The 21,354-nt window shown below is 44.6% G+C and overlaps 1 protein-coding gene across 1 annotated transcript in view; it reads right to left on the minus strand.

Annotated features, from left to right (window-relative positions):
- CALCOCO2 (calcium binding and coiled-coil domain 2) overlaps positions 1–21,354 on the minus strand; it is a 641,412-nt gene that overhangs the window by 357,290 nt on the left and 262,768 nt on the right. Inside the window, exon 6 of the mRNA XM_078645541.1 lies at positions 13,652–13,900. Within this exon, the coding sequence (XP_078501667.1) occupies positions 13,652–13,900 (249 nt within the window). The remainder of the gene's footprint in view (positions 1–13,651; positions 13,901–21,354) is intronic.

Below are 21,354 nucleotides of genomic sequence, written 5' to 3' on the forward strand. Positions count from 1 at the left end.
GTACTAAATGTAGAGGTTGTATTGAATCGGACAATATTTTAGGGACTAGGTTAAAGGATCACAGTTCAGAGCCTCAACAGACACCTTTGGGCTTAATTTGTAAATATATTGCTTGCTATTTTAGAATTCTACCACTAGATAGCTGCTCTATGCTATGGAGGTGGCTCTATTAAAGATTCATATTGTGCGAGCGTGGTCAAATATAGCAGGATAAGATGTATATTCTAAGAGTGTGGGCCTCTCCCAGTAGTTCCTTTAACAATCCTGCTGGCAAAGTGAAATAAGTACACTACTGATACCGATACCACACCGATGAAGAATTTCTGTGTCTGAAATCAAGGAAATTCCTGGATATGATGAATTGGTGCTTTGGGTAGCGAGGAACTTGCAATCATCCTGAAATGCAAAGGCGAAGTCTTAGAGAGGTTTTCTAGGGTTGGGATGCCTGAACTGCAGAGCCTAGATGCTAGTGCAAGAGGAGATCAGTGGAAGCCCTTGGGTACATGTTCCTTGGGGCTCCCAAATCTGCTTCCCTTTGCCCTTGCTGGCGGTGGTGTGCAAGTAAGGCATGGGACATGGTGAACATCAGTGTCTAACGAACGAGGGAGGTGGTGCGATACTGTGGCAGTCATGCTCAGAGTTTGAGGCCTACCGGTCCGGAGAACTAGGGCAGTTAGGAGAGGATATGGCAAGAAGTGGACCTGCTCAGCATACATATAGAGGCAAGTAGAGGTAAGACTGGGCTGCAACAATCACATTACACTAGGAAACATATTACTGGCCTGCACGAACTAAATAATGAAATAGTGCAGTTTGCCGAAAGAGCATGGAGGGCACTGACCCGCCCCCTAATCCAGGGGCACCATCTCACCAATTATTGAGATAGTATAGCTCCCATCTTTCTAGCATATTGCCCCATCTGAAGGTCTCAACATTCTTATTTTACAAGACTACACCCAGAGGATCCAAAACCTGCACAATTTCTTTGAAGTTGTCGAACAGAACCTGCATGTATTCGACCTAAAATATATATTGCTCTACTTGACCAACCAAGATCAATCAGGATGACAAGGTGCATGTTTTCACAGATAAGTTTAGAGACTACCGGGAAGTACACAATGGCTCAAACAGAACTCATTCGGGAATGACAATCAAACCTCATTCACATCCGCAAAGCCCATGACTGATAATGCTCAAAGGTGCAACTGGAAGAAACCAACTCTGCAGGGTGGTTGTCAGAGAACAAGGCACATTAGGAAGTGGCAGCACACCAGGCTCAATTACCTTGGAAAAGAAGGGAGAAACAGGCTCTTTCAGCAATGAAGCACTACTCTAAACTTTGTGGAGCCTGTCGCATTGGCACTACCAGAGGTCTACTATGTGCAAGCTGTGCTGGACACACAGAAGGCATGCAACACAATCGGGTGCAATACATAGAATCAGAGATAGGAAAATAAAGGGGGCACTTTGCTTTCTAACATGTGTGGAAATATTACATATGAATCCCATTGCAAGAGGGTGACAGACAGTGCCATATCAGACAGCTGGAAAATGAAAGGGGAACAAAGCAGGAAAGTCCCCCATTGCCCTCTTATTTGCTTTTCTGGTAGACACTGGAAAGTAGACTTCAGTTAGCCTTCGCTATGTATGCTGATGAGATAGACGTGTACCTGTCTGACAAACAGGACAGTACGGTTACTACTCCAGGACTGACAGTTTGATGGAGCCTATGAACTCAAATGTATTCCCACAGGTGGGTTAGCAGGTGTTGACAGGCATTTAGACCCAGACCTAGATATCCAATGGGAGTTCGGTCGACCAATTGCACACAACATGTATCGGGAACTAGAAGGCCTAAGAAAATCAACAGCATTCTGGAATATGCTGCTGCTTTCTGTTATGGACAGAGAGACTATAGTGAAAATGGTACTGTTAGCCGGGTGTCCGTACGTAGTCATGTTTGCTATTGTCACTAATATTTTTGATGAATTACTTAAGCTTCTGGCTGTGCCAGTGTGGGAAGAAAAATGGACCAGAGTGAAGATACTGGATGTCCTGTCTAAATGTTAAGGATAGGCTGGGTTTGCCAGATTGGAACTATAATATATGGCTGTGTAATTACAGCATACAACAAGACAGATGAAGGAGAACACACATTGGTAGAACTCTTACTACCAGGTAAACGTAGGCATGCAGTATCGAGGAGTTATTTAGGATGGGCAATGCTGTGCCAAGAGATTATCCGGACTAGAGGAAACAGATGGGCAGAGTCTGGTATTTAGCTATGAAGTGCAAGCACGATGCAATTATGGTATTTATAACCTTCAAAAAAAAAAAAAGAATGAACATGACACGAGTGTTGGACATTGGAGGGTTGTGAAGCTTTAAGAGATCTCTAGGACAGTACAACATTTCTGATGTTTGGGACGGCCCAGAATCAGTAAGGGGTACTATCAGAGCAGATCCTGCAATAAAGAAATTCGGACCACATTTCTGACAGCCTTGGATGAAAAAAAGAAGTTGGCACAATTACAAGCACTGGCGGATGGAGGGAATCTGGTCTGTCGGATGTACAAAGCCTTGACAGCAGACAACACAAGGCAGCTGTTAAAACTTAGAAAGGATTAGGGAACTGAATGTCCTGAACATTGGGAGAAGGCCTGCATGCAGGTAAACTTTTGAAATGTAATTATTTACAGGGGATCTATTCAGCCCCAATAAAGTTGGTCAAGATTTATGATGGCCGCCTCTCACAGGGAACCAGGCAACTACACGGCTTGGCAATTTTATAAGATTCAAGAACTCTGGTAAAGAAGATCTGGCCAGGCTACAAAAAGCTTCTGGGAACTACCCACACTCGGTAAGAAATAAAGATTACTGGGAACAGTTCCCAAGCAGAGAAAAGGGAAATGCAGCACAAATTGGTCGCCCTTGGGACCATCCTAGCAAAGTGAAGAATAGCAATACCAAGAGTCTGGATACACTCTTGGCTGAATAGTGTGCTAAACAAATCAACAGCATATAACAGATTCTGCAGCTAAAGTCGCAGAAAGCATCTTTGTCAAAAGGCATTCAAGAATGGGTTGTGGCAGTGGGGGTACACATGAAAATTGTGAGATGAGATAAACTCACTGAGTACTCTGCAGGCTGGAGATGCACCCTCAAACTATTAAGATAGCCCAGATTACCGGGTCACTGCAACAGGGGTAACAGAAGTGGTGTGAATTTTGATATTCAGGTAAAAGCACACACGTAATTCAGGAAATGCTAAGAGAAACGACTCAGAACACATAAGGTCTAATATTTAATTTATGTAAAGACTTTGATAAAGATGGAGAAGAGGAATGAAGGAATGGCAAAAGACAAGTACCAGCCTGTGGTTTAACCAACATAGTGGTGGAAGGTTAGGGATACACCAAACAGAGTGAGGTAATAGGGCAGCCTAGAGGCCAGACACTCAGAGCGAGACCATACACAATATGAAACTAGAAAACAAGCATAAAAATGTGTCTGGATTCTCTGTATTTCATTAACTGTGATGTGTTATAAACCATGCATTTTTACTTGTTTATTCAATTTCTAATACCTTTGACTTGCAATAAAAAAAGCTTTTTTTTTTATATCACACAGCAAAACAAGTGGGAAACAGCTAAGCCATCCATGTTACTTTCACCGAGTAGACTCTTGGAAAAGAGGAGCATAAACAGCCTAAGTGAGACTCCTCCCATCCAAGTGGTTTTGGAAAGCATGGTAGTAATTGGTGTCCAGAGATCATCAAGTCTGTAACTTGGCCCACTAACAAAACTCCTACAACGCCAGGAATTACCGAAGATGATAATGATTATTGAAACTCGGTTAATGAGGGAAAGTGCTGGAAATCAGAAGTATCATTCTAATCATGGTCAACTGAGAGCTCAGAACCACAGCACAGGGGGAATTTTGCCTAATGTGAACAATAATCATTGTTTCTAGCCTTACTTTACATTTTGCAAGCAAAGGGAGGGGAAATCCACTGAAGACATTTGATTGGACGATGACAACTTCATAATGGATGCTGACCGACCTGGAGGTTCTTTTCTATGGACATGGCCTTGACCAAGTAGCCACCTTTGTGTAAAGAAGAAACTGAAAGTGTGAGACACTGGCATATATAGATCCCCAGAAAATTGTTACCAAGGGCTGAGTGTCTTCAAAAATGATTTGCCATAGCCAGATAAAGGTCTGTAGATGTTTAGTGAAGGTTAGCATACCCCATTCTGGAATTTTAAAAATAATATTCTTTATTGGTGTAGGAAACTGGCACTATATATATGTAATGCTCACTAAGTCGTTATACCATGCCCAGAGTCCAGAAGTTTCCGAAAAGTGTACAGGGCTCAATGTAAAACCCAAAGTGCTCCATTACTGGCAGTGGGGGTGAGCAGCCTTAGGCCTAACACAAAGTGTAAGACATTTATTCCAAAACATTGGCCAATAATGGACACACGACTCAAAACGGAGATACACACCAATTTTAGAAAAAGAAACTTTGTTTGTATTTTATTTTAAGACCAAATCTTCGCAATAAGGTAAGTACATTTTTTAAATAAAAATACTTCCGAAAGTTGACACATTTTTGAAGCAGTTCAATGTTATCCTATGGGGAAAACAATAATGTGGTTTAAACGGGAAGTACAACACTAACAAATCCTGTCTTCGAGCTCAAAGGTCAGCAAGGAGCAAGGGTCAGGTGAGTACCAAAACGTCACCCCCAGAGGCACAGGGGCGGCTGGTGACAGAGATTGAAAGTCGGAGTTCAGCCCAATGCGTTTCTATGGAGACTGGGGGTGCCTGGAGCCACACTGCTTTCAGGTAAGTGGATCGGTTGCAGGGGCCAAGCTTTGGGGGTTAGGACCAACACAGGGGGGAACAAAGCAGCACCAAACATACACCACCAGCGGCACACGGGCGGCTATGTTCAGGGTGCAAAATAAGTGTTGGGGGCCCACTGCTTTTCAATTGAGTTTCTTCTTTTGACAGGCTGCTGGCCTCTTGCACTAGAGGTTGCAAGTGGGAGACCACAGACAGCAGAGGTAAGTAGAGATGTAGGGGGTCGTAGGGGCACCGTCGGATCAGCTCACCAGGGCCCAGGGGCTTCGGGTGTAGGGGTGCCTTTCAACGCCCGAGTCTTCTTACCGTAGCTGGTTGTGGTCAGGCGGAGCCTCTGGATTCAGACTGCAGGCATCGTGGTGGTAATCTGGATCAGTCAGCCAACGCTGGACTCTAGGTCAGGATCGCTGGGGAGATTTCACTGGGCAGGTGGACCACTTAGACTCGAGCCGTGGACTTTTGGGTTGGATTCTTCTGGACAGGGTCGCTGTCATAGGGAGATTGGAGTCTTTTTCAGAGGCAGCAGTCCAGCCAGGGGTATAAGAGGTAGCTGGCTGCAAGACAGGTCACAGGTTCCTCAAAGCTGGAGACAGGTTTGTGGGGCTGGGGCAGAGGCAGGTGTCATCTTAAGTCATCTCTGCAGGGATTTCTTCTTTCTTCTAAGGTCATTGCAGATCTGAGTTCCAGGTCTTGAGGAGCCACCTAAATACTAGATTTCAGGGCATTCTGAGGTAGTAGCAGGCAGGGCTTATGGGCATCTTACCAGGAATGACTACACCCTCTACTATGCCATCCTCCTGTGGGAGGGGGCATTGACATAGCCCTAATTGGAGGGGTCTTCTCATTTTCATGATGGCAGGAACTTAAAGATGAGCTTCACCTCACCTCTCCCACCTTGGGGGTGGAGGTGGCAGAGATAGGGCACACCTCCTGTTCTTCTAAGTTTTCTCACCGGTTTTCCCGCCCAAAGTGGGGTTGTAAACTGGGGGCTGACTTCTGTTACTAGCAGCAGAGGCTGGGGGTCGCATTACAAAGGCACAGGCCTTTTAATCTTCCCCCTTTGAGCACTTGCCCATCCTGGGAGAGGATGTGTGACACCTTAGTCCAGGATGTGCACTGTTTCTGGTTCCAGAGAGTAGGGGCTCTCCACCCAGGTGTCCAGAAACCTGACCGGTGGTTGCAGGCTTCCTACAAACGGTCAGAGACCACACCCGGGTTAGAGAGAGTCATGGGGCCCCTCTGAGGTTCAATAAATCTCACATTGGCATCAGTGAAGATTTATTGAGAGGAGTAGTTTGGTACTAAACACTCCTGTGTTCAGTGAAGCTATCATGGTGCTATGGAACAACAGTTGTCGAGTTCCCAGCCCATGTACTCTCTATGGTTTAACTGGCACTTACAATATCATGGAATGGACCCTCATTTTGTAGGGACATATTTGCTCATGCAGATAAGCCCTCACCTGTGATATAGTGCACCGGGCCTTAGGGCTGTAAGGCCTGCTAGAGGGATGACTTCCCTATACCCTCAGGCAGTGCTGGCTGGCATGGCACCCAGGCAGGATACCATGTCAACTTTGTCATGTTTCACCTCACAGGGGCATGCAAACTGCAAGGGCAGTGGCATGGTTCCAGTGAGGGGGGTCCCTTCAGCTCCCAGGCCCTGGGTACCCATTGCGAATCCCCTATCTCCATTTCTCTACTCCAGGCTGCCCTAGCGGGAAAGGAATTTTGACTCCTGTCTGTCGACTTAGTACTATAAAAGTGCGTGACCAGATGTCGTCGCCCCACCAATCTCCAACAAGGTCCGGAAAGTATGGGACTTGGGAGGAGCGGCTAGAAAAGAAGTCCAGATGTTCCTAGTGATCGCAGAAAGGCTGGCATGTTGAGGAAAATGCCCTGACACCAGAGTATAAGCATCCCAGGCTGCTACAATTTAAATTAATACCTCATTAGGGAAAAGATCCCCTAAGGTAACACGGCCTCCACCCGCCATGGGGTTATGTCCACTCAACTAGTGAGTGCCCGGAACGCAGGAAGATTCCACATAGCATCGGTCTGTACCCTCTACTCCTAGTCATTAGGAGTTGGAGCAGTGAGAGAGCATAGGAGTCATCACGCAGCTGTCTCTTCTTCCAAGTGTCCCCCTCCCTGTGCAAGTGTGTCGTGTGCTGAATCTGCGAGGCAGGATAATAACTTTTTAAGTTAGGCACTGCCAATTCCCCCTCCCCTAGGGGGTGAAACAGGATGTGTCCCGCAACCGGGGAGCGGCTACCACACAAACCAAAGAGAAAATCAAAGTGTTCTGCTGACAAAAGATGGCCGAGGGGATGCGGTCAAAAGAATGTTGGATGAAGTAAAGGCAAAGCAGTAACAGGATCATTTTAGAAATGGCTACATGTCCAATAAGGGAGAGTGGCAGTGTGTTCCAAAATTGAATGTGGGACCAAAGGCCTGAAGAAATATACAGAGGTTATCTTGCAAGCGTTTACGAGGGGTATACACAACCATCATGCCCAGATGCCAGAAGCTGCCGGTCTGCCAACGCAAGGGCAGGACCGGTAAGGACGTAGGGTCGGAGGACCACAGTTGCACCCAGAGGGAAGATCAAGGATTTCCAATAATTAATTTGAAGACCCGACACCTCTCCCAACCCATTGAGAAAGTCTAGCAACTGAGGAAGCGAATGGTGCAGTTTAGATAAATAAATGTGTGTCATCCGCATACAAGGATACTAGATGAGTGGTGGCTCTGACAGTAATACAAATGGCCGTTGGCTTCATGGCCAGAGCAATGAGGTGCAGGGACAGGGGGCAGCCCTGTCATGTGCCTCCTCTAAAGGGCCAGGTCTCAGAACATAATTAATCACCCACTCGCACTCTGGCGATGGGCTGCGTAACAACTAATCCCAGGAACGGTACAGAGGACTAATCCCCATAGCGTTCACGACCTGCATTAAGTATAAACACTCGCCAGTACCAAAGGCATTAGCTATATCTAGGGAAACAAAGGCAAGGTTGTCCTCTGTATGTTCCACATTGTGCAAGACATGGATCAGTCGCCTTAAATTCATAGTGGTATTATGACCAGAAATGAATCACATTGATCCTCATGATACAAGTTAGGCATGACAGGACCCAGCCGGAGGGCGAGAGCCTTACAAAGGATATTGGTGTCTGTGTTAAACACGGACAAAGGTTTATTGAAAGACAGATCCGAGTCTCCAGTCCCTGGTTTAAGCATCATGGAGATATAACACTCCTGCATAGTTTTAGGTAGGACCCCAGCGCTATGTCCCTCCAGGTATACTTCCAGCAAGTGATAGAAGAGGGAAGGAGAAAAAACCTACTAAAACTCCGCTGGCAGACCATAACCACACGGCGACTTGCCATGAGGGAGCCGCCGGGGTACTTCAAAAATCTCTTCCAAGGGGAGGCAGCCTCCCTCCCTCTAAGCGAGGTAGGGGCATTAGACTCAGAAGCATTAACGCAAGATTGAGGCAGCAGATGAGGACTATCATAGATGCCCCCTAAGTGAGTCCTTAAGGTCTCAATGATGCCCCTCTGGGTGCGGACATCTCTGCCTGCTGAGTCCCGGAGGTAGAGCCCTGGTAAGCGAGGAGTCTCCCTACTAAGGAGCCAGGCCAAAAGGTGGCCTGAAGTGTCGCCCTCCCTGTGAAGGTGTAGGTGGTGAGATCTAAGAGTGTACTTTTGCAACAGGTCCCTCACCTGCTCAAAATAACGCACAGCAGACTGCTCTGTTCGGGAACCAAAGGTGGTGGCTTGCACCTGTTGCTGCAGGAGTGCCAATTCAGTTTCTCTCTGCAGGAGCTCCAAATGGAGCAGCCTCCACACCCCTCTAGAGAGCCCCACACAATAACCCTGAATCACCGCATTCAGCGCCTTCCATTTCGTCAGGCGATGTAGTATAGAGGACCAATTCAGGTCAAAGTATTTTGAGAGTGCCCCAGTGAGGGTCTCCCACCTCTCCACGTCCTGAAGAATCTCAGGGGCCAGGCACCAACCCAGAAGCAAGTGAAGTGCAGTCCCCCAGCCAAACTCAAAAAGCACCAGGGCATGGTCGGAAAGCTACCGAGACAGGTGGGTAATGAGGCGCACCTTCCCCTCCAAAGAATCCAAGATCAGTATGTGGTCTAATCGACTATGTGTGTTATGGGTAGGGGAAAAACAGGTGAATTTCTTTACATCGGGATGAGCGGCCCTCCAAATATCACAAAGTCCCAGATTAGCCACTTCCGGAGGGAGAGCCTCATCCTGGGTTTAGTGGTCGAACGAGGCGAGTGCCTGTTCAGACCACCATCCAAGACCCAGTTAAAGTCACCCACCCATAGAAGTGATCCCTCTACGGCAGACCTAAGGACCTCCAGGATCTTGGGGAAAAATTGTGCGTCATCCATGTTAGGCACGCAGGAGTTTCTTATGGCTCTATCATACCCATCCCGTCTACCCTGTAGTAAGAGAAAACGTCACTCAAAGTCAGGATTCATGTATTTCAGTGTAAAGAGAACCCCGGGGCGCAAGCCATATAAGTACCCCTCTGGCGTACCATGAAAAGTTAGAGAAGTACAGATACCCCTTCAAGAGCTTGAACAATTTTGCGGCCTCTAAGTTTGTGAGGTGAGATTCCTGTAGGCATGCGTTCTGCACAGCATTCTAATGCAGGAAGGACATTAGCCTACATCTCTTAGTATAGGTACCCAGACCACTAATGTTCCAGGATATCAATATGTAGATATGAAGACCAGCCATACACAAAGGAAGGGCAAATGCAAATCATTGAGCCCCACCTGCCTGCACGCTAATGGCATAAAACAAACAAATCAACTCTAAAAAACAATTCTGAACACTCCTCTCCTCCACCCTGGACAGGTATAGTAAAAACAATATCTGCATACTAGTCCAAGCAAAAAGTCAGGACGTACACTACCCCCCCTCCCGAAAATCCCATTGGACACCAACTAGAATCACTCCTAACAGCAAGAGAAAGAAACCAGAAGAATAAAGAAGAGAGAATAGCGGGAAAAGGAATGGATAGAAGCCATGCTCCTAACCACACACCATCCCTCCCCACCCCCGAGAGCCAAACAGACAAAATCAGGAGTATATAGGCCCGTTCACCCGACCCAACTCCAGTGCACCACCCCGCTCTCATAATGACTCAGCAAGCAATTGCACAGCCAGTAACACACAGAGAGAACCTCACCCCAATCAGAGGGCAGGCCACCAATCTAGACCAAAATGCACTACCAACCAGGTAAACACTCAAATGAAAAGATGAGGAAAAATTAAGAAGAAAAAGGCAGAGTGAAAACAAAATGGCTCTCCCATATCAGGATGTCTTAATTTCGGGCACCAATTCAGATGTCTGTAGAGATGAGCCAAGGGTACTTCATTCCGCGCAGCCAAAGTCTCGGAGACCAGGGACGGATCTTCAGTTGCACAGTTAATGTTGCCGCCTTCACGGACCACAATGCAGACAAGCCTGCGTGGGAACCTCCAACACCAGGACGACCAACCGAACCTCTCAGGGTGAAATCATGAAAGGGATAGTGGCGATCAGAAGACGTGCAGGGAGTTGGGGAGCTAAGCCCAACCAGGACCAGACCTCCTCCGGATGTTCAAAACCGTGTCCTTCTGGGATCTTTAGTACAAAGGTGCCAGAGACCTCTAAAAGTGGCCGGATTAATATAGTTTGGCAGTTGGTATAAGTGCTTCCAAATATGCCTTTCTTGCCAACACTGCAGGTTCTTGTCGAGATTACTAGTCGCTTGGTACCAAGTTCCCACTTAACTGAAGGCGGTTCTAAAAGAAGTCTACTGTTTGCTGAGCGACCCACTCTTCCTCCCCTCTGAAGGCAATTCAGAAAATTATCAGTACAGCCTGAACGAAGCATGGTTTAACCAGACAAAAGTAGCCCACTTTGGAACGTTCGCTTTCTTATTTTCGAGCCTGTCAGAGCAACCTTTTATCTATAGGTTTTGGGCTTTTGCCAGTAGTGGTTTGCTAGCTCATTTCTACTAAGCTATATTCCTCTAACACAGAACAGCAAAATATATTTCATATTGCTTCGAGTTATTTCAGGGTAGTCTAGCTGTCTTTGCTACTCCACAATCTAAAACTATATCCCTAAAATAGTGAAGGGATGTGTAACTTTTTGCTCATCGTTGATGGTATTTTACTGATTCAGTCTATAAAGACTGTGGGCCTCATCTACGGTTTAGAAGACAGAGTATTCCATGCGAAAACATGGCACACATCCCATCAGCTGTGTCAGTGGCATTATAGTTAGAGGCTAACTAAAGACACCATGGTACCACGGCACAGAGCGGGACTTGGCGTAGGTTAAATAGATGGGTCTACCTTATGACGAATGTGTGACTAAAAAGGACCCCGCCTCCTCTGTGACCATGAAGCTGGTATCCCCTACACTATAGGGTTGCAGAGACAGAATACTTACCTACAGGTAGGAAAATCCACCGTAAATCAACTGTACCAATTCTATTTAGAATTTGTGTAGGTTTTCCACATAGAGATCCATATACTCTGATGAATGCCCCAGACCTTTTAGGCTAGCAATAGTGGGCAGAAACATGTTGGCAAGTTCTTGGGTGCGAGTCATTAAACTCCAGTACTCAAACCTTTTCATTTTTAATCTTACCTAGTGTCCCACTAATAAACGTAGACTTCCCCAGGGACTCTAAGGTATGTTTAGAATTTTCGTCTGGATCCCCTGTTACAGGGTGTTGTCCAGTAAGATTTATGCAAGAACTCCCTCCTAATTAGTCAGTCTTCAAGGAGGTTGAGTCCGCCCGGTTGGCACTGTCCTACCAGGGTGGGGAGAGGATTCCTATGATGAAGCATGACACTAATAAGTGTGTGAAGTTTCCTCTTCCATTAAGGATGACTTCTCATAAGACAGGAATCTAAGGTTGTAGTCCTGCAAAGTTTGCATTTGCAACAGAGCCAATAATCTTGGGACTCCGAGTACACGGTTCTGTGTACCACTGTCACCGTACACCTACGTTGTGTTAAATAACTAAAGACACCATAAAGGATCTTCCCGGTGTTTAGATGGAGCATTAAACTCTAAATAAGGTCCTTTGTTAAAATTGAAGCTGGCAAAACAAGGTGTCAATGATAGATGGACGAAATTAACGTAAAATGTGCAACACCTAAAATGGAAGCTTTACAGAATTAGGAAGGTACGGATTGGTTCAAGATCAGCAGCACAGATATGGCAGGCACGTAATTCGAAAGAAAACTTGTATATTGTTTCCTAAAATTAGAAAAGTAAAATAACCTTATATCATCTAATAAGATTTACGGTGGATATTTCTATGGGGTCTTCATCAGAACATAGGCAAATATACACCTCAGCAAACAGGTGGGAGACATCATGGAAAGACTAACTATCCATAAGGTCCAGAAGCATGTATCTTAAAAGTATAATCCTAAGTATCCGAGTGGTTTCATACTCATCATGCTAGACAGACGGGCCATGAAAAATAGGTAGTTAGTCCTTCCTCGATATCTTTCACCTTTTGACCGAAGTATTTCTTACCCTTTGCCTTGATGAAGACACCATGGAAATCACCATAAGGGGTCGAAACAGCAACAATATTAGATGTTTGGACTGCTTATGCTTTTATGTCTTTTAACCATGGTATGGAATTCTATGGTACAAATCCACCTTAATAAGTGATGCAATCCAGAGGCCGTCATCAATGATCCGGAGCACATCAGAGCTAATTGTGTAGTTTTAATTTTGTTACTATATCTAGTACTGTGTCATCACTATGCACCTGAATCCATAGGCACCACGTCAAATGTGATTACATTTTTTCAGAAGAAAATTCATATCAGTATAACCAATTTGAATTAATTATAATTCATTTACTTTCTTTAAACATTGGTCTTTTAACTTTTTGTAAAAAAGGAAAATACTAAGGGAAGGTGGAAAAGTTTTCCTCTGACGTTTTAAGTAGGAATCATTGTTCTATATAACCTACATGTATGCCAGGTTCTGAGGAATACAGCAGAGCCCTATGTTTTTTCAATGAGGCACAAACCTACCAGGTCTAGAAATTGTGAAGATGTGACTCATGCCTGATAACAAAAGGAATGGAGAAAAAAATAATATAAATAACCAATGCCTGTGTATTCCACCAAAAAGAGCTAAGGGGAAGAGGTATGGTGCAGCAGCCAGGGCATCTGACTCCGGAGCATGGTGGCTCACGGTTCAATCCCGGCACCCGCGGCAGGTCAACTCAGCACCATGTGACTCTGGGCAATAGCTCGCTTAATTTTCCTGACGGCCCCCAGCGCCTTGACGGCATCGGGTAATTGTTTGTGCTTTACAAATACTGGATTTACATTTACAAGGGGTATAAATGCGCGAGAGGGATTAGAAACAGATGCAGAAAGGCATCACCATGTGCAGGTCTTTACAGTCAAAAAGACATTTGGAACAGATTCTAGTGTGAAAGGGTCACAGAGTGGATGGGTTCAGATCTGGGCAGGGAAGCTGTGCCTGATGAGAATAACTTCGTTCATTAGCAGATGCCGTTGTCCACAGCGCCGAGACACCCTCGGGTATTTGAGCGCTTTATAAAACTCAAAAATAAATAAATATATAACAGTTAAACAGTTAACAGTTAAAAAAACAATCAGTTTCATTCACTGCCAACAGATGGTGCCATTCAAACATAATGTATAGTAGTCATGGGGATTGTGAAGCACAATTAGTTTTATGTTGCTCTTTACCTGCTTCTCATCGGCTATCTTTCCAATTTCTTCTTTAGCAGCTACAAGGTCGGCATGGGCAGCTTCCAGCTGAGAAGAGGGGACCAGGTCTGCGACCTGGCTGTGCAGATCCATGTACTCGCTCTGCAGACCATTGTTCTGGCTCTGCAGATCTGCATTCTGGCTCTGCAGGCTTTCGATCTGGCTTTGTAGATCCTCATTCTGGCTCTGAAGGTCCACCTTCTCCTTTCCCAGAATCTTTAGGGTGTCCTGGAATGAAAAAAGAGCACCAGCAAAGGCTATGAGTTGGCACCCTGGACTGGGGGAGCAGCAAAGATCACTAAAGGTCCTGCATGACTCGTAGCTTTGGGAATAAATAAATCAGCTGTGTAAAAAACCTAATATGAACTCCTATAGCAATGCCACAAAATCTTTACACGTTTTTATTGAGTGCAGTTGTATGACCGCGCTGTTTCATATTTAATCTTATCAAATGAGGACATTTGCTATTTATGCCCAGTAGAACGGAGAGGTTGTTAAATATCCATGGCTCTGTCTGCACCATAGAAGTCGGTCTACAGGGAAAGCGCCTGATCAATACCTTTAAAAGCATGCAACAGAATAGAAAAAGGGAGACAAACTCAATTTAAAGACTTGTAAAATCTCCATAAACTGTACTTGTGATGTCAATGAAATGAAATTTTACCAAACTCTGTGTAATACAACCAAGAGGCTGCCTTTCACAGGTGTCAAACAGGTACAGGCCTCCACATAAACACTGGGCTTGTGTGATGGAAATTTTAATTTAATTATGATTAGGAAGTTCTCGCTCCCTCCCACAAATCCACTAAAAGTATGGACTGTTCTCTCAAAAAGGGCACCATCTGCGCACGCAACTACACAAACAATGGGCTAGCATGCAATACCTTTAATTGCATTTGACTGAGCTCTGACATAGACATTATTTAAGGGACATAATACAGACTGTAACAGTTACTCGATCTTATATTAAATATCCAAATCTGCACTCGCTTTAAAGACTGGGGTGGAGCTCATATCGTTATATATTAAGCTTACAAGGAAGTGCTGTTCATGAATAAGCTTGGTGCAAGAAAAACAACAAACAAAGCTGGGCACCAGTGTTGAACAGCCCCTGCGTACAAGCTATTACACAACGAAGATTCACCAATGACCCAGACTAATCATGGCAAGTAAATATATATATGCCTGTTTTGTGCGGGATAATCACCAAAGGATTGCTGTGAGATATAGATATAGATCTCACAGCAATCCTTTGGTGCATATTCCGCACAAAACAGGCACGGACTCCATATGTTCTGGTGCAACGTTTTTAGGTTTTTATTATTGTTACAGCGTGCAGTCTATGACTCGTATCGCCCACGTCCTGTGGCCTTGATCACATGATCGTGCTATGTTCTGTGTGCTCATTTAAAGTGAAACAACACCATGTGACCAATAGCTCTTCAAACAGATATCGAAAAAAGACTATAATGTAACTCTTCAAACAGATATCGAAAAAAAGACTACAATGTAAGTATTTGTTAAAACGCACAAAAATGCTTGATGTACGAGTTACTTACCTTCAGTAATGATGTATCTGGTAGAGACGATTCTAGCCGCAGATTCCTGAATGTAAATAATCCCCGGGCGCGAGACAGGATACGGAATTTTTTTTGCCACAGCATCCCTGCGCGCCGGGGGGACGGCATCATGCAACTCCGCCCAGGCGTACGTGATGTCAGCGAGGTCGCATAACTCCCACCCGGGCGCGCCTCTGTCAATTATCTTCTAAGAACTTTTCCGCGCCACAACGCGGAGCCATCAGACAAAACTGTGGGAGTATGGGAACAGTGTGTGAAAAAGGAATGATGACGAACGGCACCATGAAGAGCAGTGTCAGCACTGCAGCACCCAAAGGCAGGGAAAAGAAGAAAGACCAGAGCACAGCCCTGAGCAGCCACCCTACCAGTACGTTGACAGCCCCCCACCCCCCTGGAGACAAGGGACAAATGTAAAAAGGTCACGACAACATGTAGCAGGACTACAACCCCAACCAGGAACAAAGAAGGAGACGGCGCCGACTCGACCTCCGACGAGGCAGCCGCCTGCATGGAGGGAAGAGAGGGACCCGGGGAGTGAGAAGGAGTCCCATGCCAGCCTCGACCACGAGGGGTCGAGAGGGGCCCGCTGACCCCTGTGGCACCGCCAAGGCAGACTTGACCTCCGGCGAGGGACGAGAAGACCCCCGCCAGCCTCGACCCATGATGGGAGAAGAGGGGTCCGCTGACCCCTGTGGAGCCACCAGGGGCAGGGGCTGCCTGCGGCGTAGCAGCTTCACCTCGGCCTCAGACAAGATCACCGTCTGTCCATAGGGCCGAGAGGGGCTTGGGGATGCCGTAGAGTGGAGGTAGTAGAATAGAGATGTCCATGGGTATGTATCTAAGAAAGATATTACTGCAACAGGTATAGGTACCACGGCGTACATGGAGGCCAACGATCTTCTGCACCCGAGTCAGTCGGGTTTTAGGGCTAACTTCAGCATTATTAGAAGTTGCTGAAGCCACAAAGGAGGCAATACGGTTTTGGTGTTGTTGGACCTTTCTGCGGCCTTCGACACCGTGCCTCATTACAGACTTCTGCGCAGACTAGAGGAGAGCGGTGTCGGAGGAACCGTATTGAGATGGTTTACCTCCTTCTTAAACAACCGTCTACAAACTATTTGGCCTCCTCCTTTCACCGCTGACACACCTGCCCTGAATGTCGGAGTTCCAAGGGCTCAATTTTGAGCCCCACTCGGTTTAATCTGTATATGGCCCCTCTTGCATTCCTCGCGGAAAAGCACAGTGCCAAAATTATATCATATGCGGATGACACCCAACTGTTGTTCACATGTGAGAAGGATGCTGAGTTCAATGGCGATGCAATCAAGAGTTGTCTATCTGAGGTATTCTCCTGGCTTAGAGAAAACCAACTGAAGTGTAACATTGAAAATTGAGAGATTATCTTCTTTGGCTCTAGCCCTTGTGAAGCATGGCACAACTGATGGCCGCAAGATTGTAGTGTAGTTCCTATTATCCCAATAGGCTCTGCGCATTGGAATAATATCTTCAATAGTATAGACCTAGGGCAGAGGTTAACTAGGTCTTCTACCGACGATATTAGACTTAAAGTTTTGTGTTTGCCAGCTAGCTCAGAGTTCACTAGAAACTTTCGCGAATAGGCAAGGAGGATTTTAACCTCCCTGGATAGACAAGAAGGGATTTAGTTTCTGACAACCATAGAACATGACAACTTTGCTCTCCCCTAATCAAGAGTATCTCTAGAGTCGTGTGAAAACAATAGACAACTTATTTTACTCAGTCAGAACGTGCATTCTTCGTTTCACCAGTTTGTAGAGAAATAAGAGATGGGCGTGGTTCAATAAAAGATGTTATTTATTGATCAGTCTCTTTTCTCATACAAGAGAAATGAATCGCTATTATTGCAATACTTGTAGTTAAGTAAAGTGCATACAGTAGAGACAGAATTATAAAATAATACTGTAAAAGCATTGATATGGTTTCTGAGCCATATGATACTTTAAAATGGATAAAATAGATACATACATATATACATTTGACTAATCGTACTCAACTGGTGCTTCTAACCACGCCTACCCCAATGTACCTGACCTAAGCCTAATACGTGGGCGGGAGTAGATAAGTAGCAGTTTAAGTTAAGTTTGTTTTGCCAAGGGACTGACTCGAGAATTCTCTGCAAGGGGTTATTCAGTTCTGTACCTGAGATCTAGAATGATGGAGGGCTGGTATCTCTTATCCCAGGTCTTGATATTCCAGCTGCCTGCGAGGGCTGCTTGGAAGCGCCGGAGCTGGATTTCTCGGCAGGAGAAAGGCAGCGTCTCGTTCTCAGCGCGTCAGGAAGGCGGGGCAGCGTCTGTGGGCTTCGCTCTCTGCTGGGCTCCTCAGCACGTCTCGCTGCTCAGATCTCGTCACCACCGCATGTGTTTGCTTAAGGCAATGTCGGTAATATTTATACCTGAAAGGTGCCGAGATTGAGGTAAGGATGGACATATATACGTCAATAAGGATGTCATATGAACGGGCTCGTTCGCACATTCTTTTGCTGAAGTTCTCGGTGAAATCAAAACAATGGCTATGGGAATTTCCCAGGTCGCTGTAGGTTTGATTTGTTTTGAGAACTCCGTATGCCTTATCAGGGGCTGGAGGAATATCGCTTGTCTAATTAGATGGCATGCGTTATGACCTAATCAGATAACGCGCTTCTGTGCCGTGGTGTGGCTTAATCAGATAACGGTTTTTGCACCGTTGGATGGCTGCTAGTTAATTATTAACCAAACCAGGGTCAGGAATAGGGGAATCGATACAGTACCTATAGGAATACATCACACCCACTCCACGTAGACTATGTCCATATTTACAAATCTAGGCATAGTGAATATCAGTAGCGTTTGTGTATACCGTACCACCCCAAAATACATTTATATGCATTCAGAAAATTGGATTTTATAAAATATACGAAACACAATCACATGTACTGTCACGTATACTATAAGCACAAGCAGTCTAATAATGCTAAACATATAACGCATATTTCTAAATTCAGCATCAATAAACGCGAAAATTACACATGAAATGGCTCTAAATACAGAAAAAAAGTGCGAGACCATTTCATCACAATCATAAAGTTATGTATAATAGTGCTAGAGGATAGCGAATGTCTCGTGACTACCTAAAAATAGAAATTTAGTTCTCTAAGAATAACGTCTACTTTAAGCAGAAGATAAATGTCCCAAAAATCGTAAATATTTTGGAATTGGGGAAAAGTTCTTGCAGTCTGAAAAAATGAGAAAATTTTTCATATCGCTTTTCTTTAAAAAGTTGAAGGCCAAATTCAGCATGTAGGGAACTCCGAGTGCCAATTTGCTCAAAGTTATTCCTGCTGTTCTGGTGAAAACATCATATCATTTAGACTGTTGAAAAAACTGTCAACCGCTTCTTGCGTAAGTTCCACTAATTCGGAAAAAGTTGTTACCATGCATTCATGAGCTTGAGCATGATTGCCTCCATTGATGTTTTGATCAGCATAGATGACTGAAGGTCGTACCTGATCGATGCTGCTTTCATCTTGTACTTCACTACCCCTCAATCGTAGTGGTGAAGACTCCACGAATGCCGTCATCAGGATTGGTAGCCGCTGGGGACAGCACAATGCATGAGCCGTTACCGGACCCAACAAGGTATCTGCGTCCATTGGCACATCCGATTGTAGTGCCAGACAGGTGTCCAACACGCATTCTTCGCCGCATAGCAAGTATCTTAATAAAGGCATAACACAACTTTGCCACATTGGTCTAAATGAAAGAAACCAAGTCATGTTCAGGTCTCTAAGCCGGGATAGTCCAAGGATTTTAGTTACCCGGTCCCGGTAGCCAATGGCTAGGATCATTTCTTCCCTTGTCGCAGGTGTTTTGTCTGTGACATGGTTTGCCATAGCGAAATAACAGGATCAAAAATAGAATACCCGCTACTAGTCCTAAAAGAAGAGGAAGTCCGCCAAAAATGGAATGGACAAAGTCTGGAAAAATACCCAGGATGGCTTTGAATGGAGTTAAAGCACCCGAAAACACTGCTTTAAATACACTGGAGATACCAGTGGTATCAGAAATATTTAAGATTTCGTTCAGTATTTCTGCGAAATGTATGGGGGAATTAGTTGATAACAATGAATGAATCTCTTCTGTTGTCCTTGCAACTTGGAGATCATACGTTTCTTTTGATGACGTGAGCCTCGTCGGCGTCTGTAGGAGCACAGTCTTCATTCTGCTTAAAGTATCTATTCGAATAGAAGCAATTTTCAAATCGGGCCATAACCTTGCCTCCCTGTCTGCAGAGTCGCTGGGGAACAATACATGTTCACAGCACATGACCTTCCTAGTCACATTTATGAGATAAGGTTTTCCGGCCAGCAAACTACAACATCTGCGATCTACTATTAGAATGTAACTCCCGTTCGAGAGTCTCCTAAAGAATGGTTCTATTCGTGTTGCAGGTGTGCCTAGCTGGTAACATGAAAGGTTATTTGAAGTCCCTTCACAGGCTCCGTGCAAACTAATACCCTGACACAGAAGTGTACCGCTCAGTGATCTTGCACAATTATCGCCACTGAGAAACACTTTCTGGCCTTTATTGCTGACACATTCGTGTGTATAGGGCAAGTTCCATATTGACTTAATGTATCCTTTACCCAACCTTTCATACTGGCCTGCCTGTATATATTTTTGGCAGAATTGAAACTGGAAAGTAGTTATCGGAATATTTATTATTCCATGTATTATCCATTCAATGACAGGTCGTTCTGACATTGTCAATGGTAATCTCTCAAGTTTTTCATTGCTCAGAATTGTATAGTCAGCACCCTTCTGTGCCAAACTGATTTGTTTATCAGTGAGATTAAAAATATTAAATAATGACGTTGTGTTGATTAAACGCCAAGGCACATAGCCAGAACGCAAATTTTGTAACGTCCAGCCAAGCTGTACAATAGAACGCAATTGGGACTGACCGTGTTGTAACATCAGTAAGTCTTGCGATATTATATCGATTGCTGAAGACACAATGCTGTCCAGAGAATATATTCTGGAGGACAGAGTCATTAACCCATTGTCCACCACAGAAAGTGATTTTTCCAAATTAATACGGTCAATTTCCCGTATTTTTTTCTGCTGTCTCAATTTGAGTTACTTTCCAAACTTCGTTATAAGCTGCATATATAGAGGCCGCTATGAAACGTTTTTGACGCTGTTTGCGTGGTCCCAATATGAAATCACGCAAGTCAGCACCTTCTGTAAGTAAAGTTAGGTGTTGCTTAATTTCAGCCAGTGTGGACGTTTGTAGCCATTGAAGGCAGAGCTGGCCCACGCTGTAGGTTGTTACTATCCCTGGATGTTGTCTTTGGGAATATCTAGGGTCTGGCCTAGTCAATGTGAACCCCTGTTCTTTGTTCAGGAATCTGTCTTGACAGTTATTTGTATCTGTGGGCCAGATCAACCATTTTTTCCATTCAGGATGTGTTCTGTTTTGGTTTAATATATGGTTTACGTCTATCTCAACATCTATAGAGCTATTACTGTTCACTGTTGGCTTTGGAATAGACGGTTTGTTCAAATCTTTGATTTTGGCTAAGCCAAGACAGGTAGTTTGTTGAATAGTGTCGTTCAAAAATATAATTTGTTCTGGGATCATGCAGGCTCTAAACAATGATTCTATACCTTGTACTTGCCAATCTCTTGTACCCCAAACAGTTTTTGCTTCTATATTATTATTCCAGAAATCAAACCCAAATGTATTCATTTGTTCAAAGAATGAATCGGAATATATCAATTTTGTGTTTGTAAGCATGGTCTTCATACCTGTCTTATTTGACAATTTGAAATAAAATGTTTCTGCATTACTTGTGTTAAACCCTGAAAAGTATGAATATTTATCATAAAATGTTTTCGAGCTATCTTTTGGAGGAGTAGCACAATGTTCCCATTGGTTATAATTTAAAACATTTCTAGGTTGAGCAGATTTATGTAGATAATGGTTACCATAATGGTTGTAGCAGAACATCTGATCATAATTAGACGAACCCTGCAAATAATCATGTTCTGTAAATTTAGCAGACATAACAAGATCAGACAT

This window comes from Lissotriton helveticus, chromosome 5_1, assembly GCF_964261635.1.
Source record: "Lissotriton helveticus chromosome 5_1, aLisHel1.1, whole genome shotgun sequence".
NCBI lineage: Eukaryota > Metazoa > Chordata > Amphibia > Caudata > Salamandridae > Lissotriton > Lissotriton helveticus.